The sequence below is a fragment of the Seriola lalandi genome, unplaced genomic scaffold, assembly GCF_002814215.2.
Source record: "Seriola lalandi dorsalis isolate HSWRI2012SDOR001 ecotype SW California unplaced genomic scaffold, Sedor1 jcf7180002054722, whole genome shotgun sequence".
Lineage (NCBI taxonomy): Eukaryota > Metazoa > Chordata > Actinopteri > Carangiformes > Carangidae > Seriola > Seriola lalandi.
This window is the reverse complement of record NW_019525275.1, coordinates 362,765-373,918: the sequence shown is the minus strand read 5'-3', so window position 1 is coordinate 373,918 and position 11,154 is coordinate 362,765. Positions and strand designations below refer to the sequence as shown.

Sequence of the window (11,154 nt, the reverse complement as noted above, 5' to 3'; positions counted from 1 at the left end):
CCAGCTGACAGTCACATGACAAGCTGACAGTCACATGACAATCATTTTACATCAAAACATCATTAAATATGTGATTAGTAATGAGTAAGCAGTAAATATATGAGAGAGATGAACTCATCACAGACTCACTGACTCGGGGTTTTAAGTTTGTGCACTTCAATTTTATTCAGTTTTTCACCAGGGTTCAAACGCTTCGATGTCAGAGACCGGGACCAGTATCCTGATCCACATCCCAACACGAAACCACGCCACATCAGAGTCAACAAAAAAATTTCAACACGTGAGACAAACAAACATCATGTAACTTAAAACCAACACCATCATTACCCAGCAGCCACCAGGACACAGAGGAAGTCAAGGAGGAACAGCTGAAAGCTCTGGCTGCTTCAGGAAGATCCAGGACTTAATGACAGATTCTTAGAGGAAGAAGAGCTGATCACATGATCTCCACACCAGGACCAGGACCAGAGACAAGAAACCAGACACCAGTAACCAGTCAGGGGGCAGCTGGTGAAGAAAGGGGGACATTTAGCAGCTACAGAACCAGGTCTTCCCTCAGGAGCTGGAGACCAAACACAGAGAACAGTAAGTCTGAAGAACAGGAAGGTTCTGAAGAGAACCTGCTGGTTCCTACAGGAGACAGAGGGTCAGACGGCACTTTGTGGTTCAGGATCCATCGGGGACCTGAGGCACAGCAGGTCCACCACTGGTTCATTTATATACAAGACAGACCACATCCAGAACCAGTCCAGTCCTGCTGAACCTCCGTCATGCAACTGACAGCTGAACTCATTGGAACCATTAGACCGGACTCTGATGAACTGGTCTCATGACCCAGGTCTAACCTCAGACCAGCTCCTTCAGGTGGACTCTGGGTCCATTTACTAGCTGTTCTGGAGCTTTTGACTCGATCACATGATCTGAACCTGCTTCCTGTGATTTTCAAAATAGATTTTCCTCCAGTTAACTGTCACTCGACTCATCAGAGTTTTTTATTGATTATTTATTATGATAATTATTTGATTATTGTACCCACCCGAAGGGACCTCTTCTAATGTGGTCCAGTCCAGGACTCAGAGGGGGTCAGGTCAGACCCGTCTCTGACTGAGGAGGAAAACCAGGAACCAAATTCAAATTATTCCATGAATCACTCAGTGAATCGAGCCTCAGGCCCAGAACAAATAACAGACTCTCATGAGCTCTGGACTCCAGGTCTCACACTGACCTCCATCCTGACCCCACCTGAGCCCACCTGAGCCCACCTGACCCTACCTGCAGAGAGGATCCAGATCCAGGAGGGACCACCAGTCTAAACCTGAAGAGTTGAACCCTGGTTCACTTGAACGAAACTAACTACCTCTAACCTCCGCTGTGAGTGACTGGTTGTCATGGAAACAACATGATTGATAGGCTGACACCTCCCCCACCGCCTCGCTCAAAGGCAACAAGGAAATGACAAAAGGTGAAGATGAAGGCGGCAAAAACGGTGGGGGGAGGGGTGAAGGTCTGTTAGTGTCGCGTCTCCGTCGTTCCCGGGGCTGATGGGAAATGTTCCCGTTCATTTGAGGTCCAGCACCATGCTCGCCGGGTTCTCCAGGTACTCCCGCCACAGGTTGGAGAAGCGACACATGGTGGCTCCGTCGATGATGCGGTGATCCGCCGACCAGCTGACCTTCATGATGTGAGCCGGGACCACCTGACCACCGGTGCTGAATCGAGGCAGAACCTGAACACACAGAGTGATGAGGTCAGAGGGGGCGGGGCTTATCACAATCTCAATGAGAAGAGATTCTTTATCAAATTTCTGATGTTTGTGAGCGAACTTTGTTTTCTGACATCATGAGATTTAATTTAAGATGACAAGAAACAAGAAACAACAATAAGACACAGTAACAACTAGAATCTCTTCCTCCACTCAGACTCGTCTCAGGTCACATCCTGTTTATCCAGAGTCACATAAATTATAAAATATGAACATTTGTGTGAAGTCTTGAGTTACAGCTAAATAGTGTTTTCTGACCTTGACCTTTGGCCACTAAAATCTAATCAGTTCATCCTTGAGTCCAAGGACATTTTTACCAAATTTGAAGAAGTTCCATCAAGGTGTTAGTGAGATATCGTGTCCATGAGAATGAGACGGATGTACAGGCAACCTGAAAACAAAATGGCTACCAGCGACACGTGTGTTCATGTGATGCTCTGACTCTGATGATCCTGGAAAAGTTTGGAACCCACCTGGATTTTTCCCAGAGCTCCGATGGCAACCTCAGGAGGAAGGATCACTGGTTTGGCGTATGTCCCTCCGATCTAGACCACAAACAGAGAACAAGTTCAGGTTAGACCGGGTCTGGAGTCTGATGGTTTAGCTGAGGTGCAGCTGGACTTACTGAGCCGATGTTGGACAGGGTGAAAGTCCCCCCGGTCATGTCCGAGGTTCCCAGCTGACCCGCAGAACCCAGAGTCTGCAGCCGGTTCAGCTCCTGAGCGATCTCAAACACACTGAGCAGCTGCACATTCTTCACGTTAGGAACCAGCAGACCCTGACTCGTGTCCATCGCCAGCCCGATGTTATGAGACGCCTGAGGCACAGACAGCACTGTCATCACCATGGCAACAACAACAACGACAGTAGCAACAGCAGCAGCAGCAACAACAACAACGACAGTAGCAACAGCAGCAGCAGCAGCAACAACAACAACAACAACAACAACAACAACAACAACAACCCCCAGCAGCTGTGCGTCCCGGAGATCTGAACTGGATAATTTTTTGATAAAGATATATGATCAAAACTAATTCAGAGAAAGGAACCAGGTCTTTGTTAGACCCTGGAGGGTCCGAATGACACCAGTGGAGGACTGGGGTCTTTACCTTGTAGGTGATGTTCTGGCAGCCCTCGTCCACCGAGGCGTTCAGGATGGGGAAGTGCAGCAGGCTGAGAGAGGCAGCCTGAGCCAATGAGAGCGCAGCGTTAACGTCAGCACCGAACATGTGACCAATCAGCATTGAGGTTGTTCCCGCCCTTGGGTCGTACCTTGATGAAGAAGGGCATGTAGCTGAGTCTGACCCCCCGACCTTCAGCCACAGATCTGAGCTCAGACCTGAGACCTACCAGGCGGCTTAGGTCCACTTCGTCGCAGTAACCGAAGTGAGGGATCATCAGAGCGGCCGTCATTGTCTTCACCATCGCCCTGTGGAAACCTGGGGGGGAGGGTCAATGATTGTTGATTATCTGATACAGGTAATCAATGATTGTTCAGACTCAAGTCCAACCTGAAGACATGGTCCAGGTTCACTCACCAGGTGTGGGCGGAGCCTATTACAGAACTGACCTGTGGGAAACTAAAGATCACCTAGATCAGAGTTCAGGGTCTGAAATAAAATAGATTTTACTTTGTCCTGATGAACAAACTGATCAACTGATGAACCGATTAATGAACTGATCGATTGGTTAAACATGATCAATAACCCGAGACGTGCTCATGTTTTCATGCTGCTGATGAAATGACCTCTGACCTTTCAGGGGCTCGGTTACGTCCTTCCCAGTGAACGCAGGTCTGGGTGTGGAGGGTGGGGGTGTGACGGCTGCCGGAGTGCTCGCGGGCCTGGCAGCAGCGGCAGGACCAGGACCCGGAGTCTGGATCTCCTGGAATGGGGTCGGAGGTAAGATGGCTCCCGTCTGCTTCGCTAGGAAGTTCAAGATGTCCTCCTTCAGGATCCGTCCGTCTTTCCCCGTCCCCACCACCTCACTGAGCTTGATCTGAGGACACACCAGTCAGACCAGTTAAACCAGACACAGTCTGTCCTGTCCTGGACACTGAAGACAGACTGGGGACAGACTCACGTTGTTCTCCATGGCAAGGCGTCTCACGGAGGGCGTGGCCTGGGTCTTGTGACCTTTGATCTCCTGGTGGGTGTGTTCTTCTCGAGCCATTGCCGGCGTCTCCACCACGTCCTCCTCCTGGATCACCTCTGAACAACAAGAGTCATGTCTGGATCAAACCAGAACCACAGGACACAAAGCTGATCTGGTTCAGACTAAAACCAGGTTTGGATGTGGTGTCTCACCTGAACCGGACTCTGTCTCGATGTCGACCAGCGGTTTGCCCACCAGCGCGGTGGCGTCCACGTCATAGTAGAGTTTTCTGATGACGCCGTCGTAGCGGCTGGTGATGGTGACGGACGCCTTGTCACTCTGGACCTCACAGATACTGTCGAACTGAGACACCTTGTCCCCCTCCTTCACATACCTGCAAGACAACAACACCTGACTCATGTAGACCAGGACCCGCTCTGGTCTTCTTCTAGTTTCTGTACATTACAAAGGTTTAGTGTAGTCTCAAGTCACTTTTCTGGGTCTTTGGTAGTTTCACTGGTCTCAGGGAGACGGTTTGGAGTAGTGTGTCTGGTCTCAGGTGGTTTTTGTTGAGCCCAACTGACTCATTGGTCAGCTGATGTTATCGGCCGATATCGGCCTATCACAGATATATCGGTGTCTGCGCATGTGTTCCCTGATATGCGATGATATGAATACTTTTATTAAGAAGCAGTAATGCAGTGGAAATGCTCGGGTCAAGTCAAGTTATACAGGCAACATTACGTATATTTGGTCCTTTGTTTTCATTCGAGTTAAATAAAAAACATAAGAGCAAATATATATAATGTATATGTTTTTTATTTATAGTTATTTACTTTTATAGTTATTTTATCTAATTCCCAGTGAAGTTTACCGCTTCAGTCACTGATGTCATTGTGGACAATAAAGATTATTGTTAAACTGTAAAATATCCTGCTTTAATTACATATCTTTTTCACAAGTGTTTATATATATATCGAAATGTTTTTACTCCCCAATGTCAGTATCGGACCCAAGAATCCAATATCGGTTGGGCAGTAGTTTTCGTTCTACTGGTCTCTGTAGACTATGTAGTGAATGTTGTGGTCTCTACAGTGTTTGTGGGTCCCTGTAGGTTCAAGATCTCAGTGGTTTTGAGGTCTTGGTACGTACCACTCCTTCACCGTCACCTCCATGATCCCCTCTCCGATGTCTGACAGCTTGAACTGGACGATAGGTCCTCGACTCACTGCAGGAGAAACACACAGTGTCATCAGTGACATCATCACCACTTCCTGTGACACTGCAGGTGGAGCAGGACTGATGGACTAGAGACCAGATAGACATCAGATAGACATCAGATAGAGACCGGCCATAAAGAGACCTTTATTTTATCTGCCAGCTGAACTATGTGATAAAACCTGCTGGTCTGGATTCTCTGAACTCTGAGTCATTACACAAAATCTGAACAGACTCCATCACCAGAAACCAGGAAACACCTGTAACAGGTAACACAGTCTGGTTGGAGGACTCAACACCTGTCAGCTTCCTAGATTCCTGAAAACCTGAATCTGGACCAACCAGGTCTGAACTCTGAACTTCAGACTACACAGAATAAACCTGCAGAGGTTTTGGTTTAAACACCAGCAGGTATCAGGTGGTCTGGACTCACCAGCAGTGGAGTGCAGCGTCCTCCTGCTGAACATCTGGAGGTTTCTGTCAAGGGTGAAGGCGAGCGGCTGCAGATTCCGGACCGGTCTGAAGTTCTGCAGCCGGAAACATCGGCGGCGGTATTGCTGACTCAGCTGACAGAAAGAGACCAGACAAAGATACATCACCTGTACAGGTAAACAACAAACAGACAGACAGGGACAGACAGGGACGGACAGACAGACAGGACAGGTTCTGGCTCTGTTCTGGGTCTAAACTACACAGGCTGATTCAGCAGGTGTTTTGTTGTTTGACTGAAGAAGAAAAGATTTACCTGTTCATGTTGTCCAGGTGTGTCACTGTGACAGAGCTCTCTGAGCTCACCTGGACACAGGTCAGTTTCACAGAACACTGATTTAAATTCAGCAGCTTCATGTGGACTCAGATTCAGATCTGGATCTGAACTACTTTCTACAGAACCTCAGTGAGCCCGTTAGCCGGTAGCTGATTCGCTTGCAGGGTGCTAGCTGAAGGTAACTTGCTAACTGATAACCGGTGTGTTAGCACGGTGGTGGCTTCAGTTTGTTTTTAATTCAACCAGTTAGCATTAGCATCAGAGTTAGCACGGCAGCAGCAGCTAACAGGCTAAGGTAACAAGCTATCCGGGTGACGGAGTGATGACATGACTTTAGCTCGACGTTAGCATCAGACCGTTTTAAACGAGTAACCATCTAAACTTTTAAACATGAATCGGGTTTTTTCCTCACCAGCCGTCTGAGCGCACTGAACGAGCCTCTGGTCACCGCCGCCATCTTTCCTCTCCTCCAAACGACACAACCGCACGCCCCTCTCAGCAGCCAATCAGCGCGCACAGTCTTCTTCCTCTTCGTCTCTGCCGGATTTGCCGTAACGCTGCCACCCAGCGGTTAGCGGAAGAACAGCAAGAAGTTCAACCCCCACAGATTTAACTTTTATTGCAGTTCACCTAACTAACTTTATACAACAAACATTTCTATTATTGATTTTATAGAAAGAGAAAAAACATTTATTTTATAATAGATTTCTTTTATTTTCTGTTTGATGCTGAAACATTTTGATTTTGAAATTAAATTTAGAAATTTAATTAGTGGACTTTATCAGAATATTAGCAGCCGTGTCATACTACCTAATGGCACCACTCACAGCTTTAAGATTAATGTAGGAATTCCTCGGGGTTGGCTCATTTCATTTATTTGTTTAGATTAGTCAAAGAAATGTTAGCAATTTAACTTAAAAATTGTGATGACATTAAAAGATAAAGAGGGGAGATATTGTCACCTGCTGGTTGGCTGATGAAAATATTTTGAAACAATATCTTAGAGGATAGGTTTCAAATTGCAATAACTATTAAAAATATATAAAATGATCAGGATTAATATTAAACTTGAAAACGTGAATTATTTGCTGTACACGACACACCACTAAAAGATATTTTTGATCTTTCTATCAAGTTAGAAATTAACGCGCCTCGTACATTTATAGAAACATAATAACTTAATAACTTTGGCTTTATGAAAAAGTGATTTGACCAAAACTAGATGATTTATCAGCAGCTTATTTTATATCATCGGAACAATAACTGGATTTTATTTTGAAGGCAGTCGGAAAGGGCTGTAGCGCACAGCCAGAAGTTTCAACCGAAGAAGAAGCAGAAGCAGAAGCAGAAGCAGAAGAAGAAGAAGAAGAAGAAGAAGAAGAGAGCGGCTCGGCGCTATCATCACGTTTCTGTGTAAAAGTGAAAGTTTGGTGTTGTGAGTGAAAATGGACCCGGTGGAGGCGGCTGTGGCGGCGGCGAAGGAGATCGACGGCAGCGTGATGGAGGGGGTGAGTACTCGCAATTTGTTTACCGGAGAAATGTTCCGCGCTGCTAACGCGCTAACACAAGGCTAACGGCGGCGGGTAGCAGCCGGGAGATGCCGGTGCTGAGCTCACTGATGTCTGCTCTGTTTCCCTGTGTCGGTTCTCTGCAGGGCGGACAGATCCTGAGAGTCTCCGCGGCGCTCAGCTGCATCACCGGTTCCGCAATCAAAATCTCCAAAATCCGAGCCGGCAGGAGCACACCGGGGCTCAGGTGAGGAGGCATCCCCGCGGCTAACAGGCTAATGTTAGCCTATTCATTAAAGTTGAGTCGTCGGCTAACTTAGTTAGCAGATGTCCACAGAGAACAATAAACGCTCCGTTGCTGCTGTTGTTCAGTCTTTTATTCCGCTCTGATCTCAGGCCTCTTTCAGTTCATCAAACGCCTCCCGCTTCACTGCTGCTGGGAAACGAGACGCCAACCAGACTCCATTCAAAATTCATGTATAATAAGAATATCTGAGTTGTCAATGAACACACACAACTCCTGAATCTGGGCACAGATTTTCAGACACTCAGTAAAAACTGCTTTTTAATTCTGTATCATCACTCTGATCACAGCGGCTTTAAATTCATGAAACTTAAACTGAGGCTTTAAGTTATTTTTCTGATTCTCTGCCGCAGTCTTTCTTCCAGAAAAGTCCGTGAATGGCGTCATCAAGCAGCCGGGAACCAATTAAATAAATTCAATTTTATTGATTAGATATTGCTGCTTTAAAAGCTCTGATTTCAGTTTCCTGTGTAAAAAAAACAAACAAAAAAGAAAACTTTGTGAATCCAGTTTCTGCTTCATGAGGATTTCTATTTTCATATGGAGGAGCAGCAACAACAGTGTGAAGTAAACATCATTAGTTTGAGGCATCCTTGGTTTTCAGTGATCTTTCAGATTTGGACAAAATGACTGTGAAACAGGTTTTAGATTATGTACGATGTGTTTTTGAAAATGTTCGTTGTGTTCAAATTTTGTGTGTATGTGTTCAGACCGCAGCACCTGAGCGGCCTACAACTGGTCTCAGATCTGTGCTCTGGCAGTCTGCAGGGAGCCAGCATCGGCTCCACCGACATCAGTCTGACTCCAGGAAAGATCCAATCTGCAAACCACACGGCCGACACACAGACAGCAGGGTGAGACTGAAACTGCCAGACAAGTGGTCTGAGGGGGGGCACGGGTCCTCCAGGAGGATCAGATTTTTATGGAGGATTGGTGGATGCGACAGTTTCAGACGGATGACTGGATGACATCATCCACATGAGTCAGTAGTTTAGAGTTCTTTACAAAACCTGGTGTGTGTGTGTGTGTGTGTGTGTGTGTGTGTGTGTGTGTGTGTGTGTGTGTGTGTGTGTGTGTGTGTCAGGAGTGTGTGTCTGCTGCTGCAGGTCGCTCTGCCCTGTGCTCTGTTTGCTGATGCCTCCTCACAGCTCTGTCTGAAGGGAGGAACCAACGCTGAGATGGCTCCTCAGATCGACTACACTGTCAAGGTCTCGCACACACACACTACAGACAGACTAGAAAATCTGCTGACTCACTGATCAGTCTGATCAGCTTATCCTGACATGCTCTGATCAATGAATCTGTGTTTTTCTTCCTCAGGTGTTTAAACCCATTGTGGAGAAGTTTGGAGTCCATTTTGACTGTGACATCAGAATGAGGTCAGTCTGTCCACTGTTACAGTAATTACACCTGCGTGTGAGTCTCTCTCTCTCTCACTCTCTCTCTCTCTCTCTCTCTCTCTCTCTCTCTCTCTCTCTCTCTCTCTCTCTCTCTCTCTCTCAATCTGTGTGTGTCTCTCAGGGGTTACTACCCTAAAGGTGGAGGTGAGGTGATGGTGACAGTGAACCCGGTGAAAGAGCTGCTGCCGGTCACCATGACGGAGAGAGGAAACATCACCAAGATCCACGGCAGAGCGTTCGTCGCTGGAGTACTGCCCTTCAAAGTAAAGTTACACCACAGCACACATCACTGTGATTATACAGCTGGGTTTTTGTTGTGCTGACTGTAGTTCTTGGTGCTGACTAGGGATGGGCGCAGGTAATTTGCTTGGTCGATCATCGGCAAAATTAACGATCAATTATCGATTCATCATTAATTTTTTATAAATAAAAATGCCTATGAAAGAAAATACTAAAGAGAGCCTCTTTTTCTTCATTGAAATCTTTATTCCAAGAAGGAATTATAGTCCAACAACAATTATCTTAAACAAGGCAGTTTAATAGTTTAACTATTAAACAGAACAAAAAAGGCAGCGGAGCCCGAGGCTCTGAGCCAAATCTCTTACAAATAACAAGCTAAAGCTACAGCGTTGCAATGTTTGCTTCGTTATTTTTCAGCTCGAAATGTTCCCACACCAAACTTCCCCTTGCTTTCTTCACGTTTACCTGCGATGCTGTAGTTCTTGGTGTTGTATGGTGCTGACTGTAGCTCTAGGTGTTGTGTGGTGCTGACTGTAGCTCTAGGTGTTGTATGGTGCTGACTGTAGTTCTTGGTGTTGTATGGTGCTGACTGTAGCTCTAGGTGTTGTATGGTGCTGACTGTAGTTCTAGGTGTTGTATGGTGCTGACTGTAGTTCTAGGTGTTGTATGGTGCTGACTGTAGTTCTAGGTGTTGTATGGTGCTGACTGTAGCTCTAGGTGTTGTATGGTGCTGACTGTAGTACTTGGTGTTGTATGGTGCTGACTGTAGCTCTGTGTTGTATGGTGCTGACTGTAGCTCTAGGTGTTGTATGGTGCTGACTGTAGTTCTTGGTGTTTTGTGGTGCTGACTATAGCTTTGTTGTTTGGTGCTGATTGTAGTTCTTGGTGTTGTATGGTGCTGACTGTAGCTTCTAGGTGTTGTATGGTGCTGACTGTAGTTCTAGGTGTTGTATGGAGCTGACTGTAGTTCTAGATGTTGTATGGTGCTGACTGTAGCTCTAGGTGTTTTATGGAGCTGACTGTAGTTCTAGGTGTTTTATGGAGCTGACTGTAGTTCTAGGTGTTGTATGGAGCTGACTGTAGTTCTAGGTGTTGTATGGAGCTGACTATAGCTTTGTTGTTTGGTGCTGACTAGTTCTAGGTGTTGTATGGAGCTGACTGTAGTTCTTGGTGTTGTATGGAGCTGACTAGTTCTAGGTGTTGTATGGAGCTGACTGTAGTTCTTGGTGTTGTATGGTGCTGACTGTAGTTCTAGGTGTTGTATGGTACTGACTGTAGCTGTATTTTGTGTTGTGCGTCTTCAGTTGGCTAAAGACATGTCGACTGCTGCTGTCAGAACCATCAGGAAGGAAATCAAAGAACTTTACATCAACATCCAGGCGCTGCAGGAAAAAGAAAAGGCCTATGGTAACGGCAACGGCATCATGTAAGCCCCCACCCACTGACATCACCTGCTGACATCACTGTGTCCATGCTGTGTTCACTGTGAGGGAGAAGGATGGGAAATAAACTTCAAACAGAATACCACTGAAAATTCAATTGTACTGCAGAATGTTTTCTGTAGTTGTAACCGTCAATCTTTGTTTTTCCCACATGAAGTGAATGCAGCGTCATTGAGGTTATTGCTGTGTCTCAATTCACATACTTCCATACTCACAGTTACTTTTGTCACACTGACAACTATAACAGTCGCCATCTTGGCTACGTAGCAGAAGGGGAGGGGCCACCACATGTGGCTAGCAAAAATCACAGCCTTCTCAGCTGCTGCGCTCTAATTGGTCCGTCTTTGTTTCAGAATCATCGCTGAGTCGTCAACAGGTTGTCTATTTGCAGGTTCAGCTCTGGGGAAGAAAGGTGAGGAT

General features: G+C 46.3%; 2 protein-coding genes across 2 annotated transcripts in view; one reads left to right on the top strand and one right to left on the bottom strand.

Annotated features, from left to right (window-relative positions):
* Positions 1–139: 139 nt before the first annotated feature.
* Positions 140–6,368, bottom strand: dbt (dihydrolipoamide branched chain transacylase E2). The gene is made up of 11 exons (XM_023424174.2): positions 6,253–6,368; positions 5,508–5,640; positions 5,009–5,084; positions 4,069–4,250; positions 3,845–3,972; positions 3,517–3,760; positions 3,035–3,201; positions 2,872–2,949; positions 2,388–2,579; positions 2,236–2,307; positions 140–1,726 (listed from the first exon to the last, which is right to left on the bottom strand). The coding sequence occupies exons 1-11, from the start codon at positions 6,295–6,297 to the stop codon at positions 1,559–1,561; spliced, it is 1,485 nt and encodes a 494-aa protein (XP_023279942.1). The 5' UTR covers positions 6,298–6,368; the 3' UTR covers positions 140–1,558.
* An 817-nt stretch (positions 6,369–7,185) lies between these two features.
* Positions 7,186–11,154, top strand: part of rtca (RNA 3'-terminal phosphate cyclase) — a 6,164-nt gene continuing 2,195 nt past the window's right edge. Inside the window, exons 1-8 of the mRNA XM_023424181.2 lie at positions 7,186–7,348; positions 7,495–7,595; positions 8,363–8,506; positions 8,737–8,860; positions 8,973–9,031; positions 9,174–9,315; positions 10,597–10,718; positions 11,088–11,146. Coding sequence (XP_023279949.1) covers positions 7,286–7,348; positions 7,495–7,595; positions 8,363–8,506; positions 8,737–8,860; positions 8,973–9,031; positions 9,174–9,315; positions 10,597–10,718; positions 11,088–11,146 — 814 coding nt within the window. The 5' untranslated portion in view covers positions 7,186–7,285. The remainder of the gene's footprint in view (positions 7,349–7,494; positions 7,596–8,362; positions 8,507–8,736; positions 8,861–8,972; positions 9,032–9,173; positions 9,316–10,596; positions 10,719–11,087; positions 11,147–11,154) is intronic.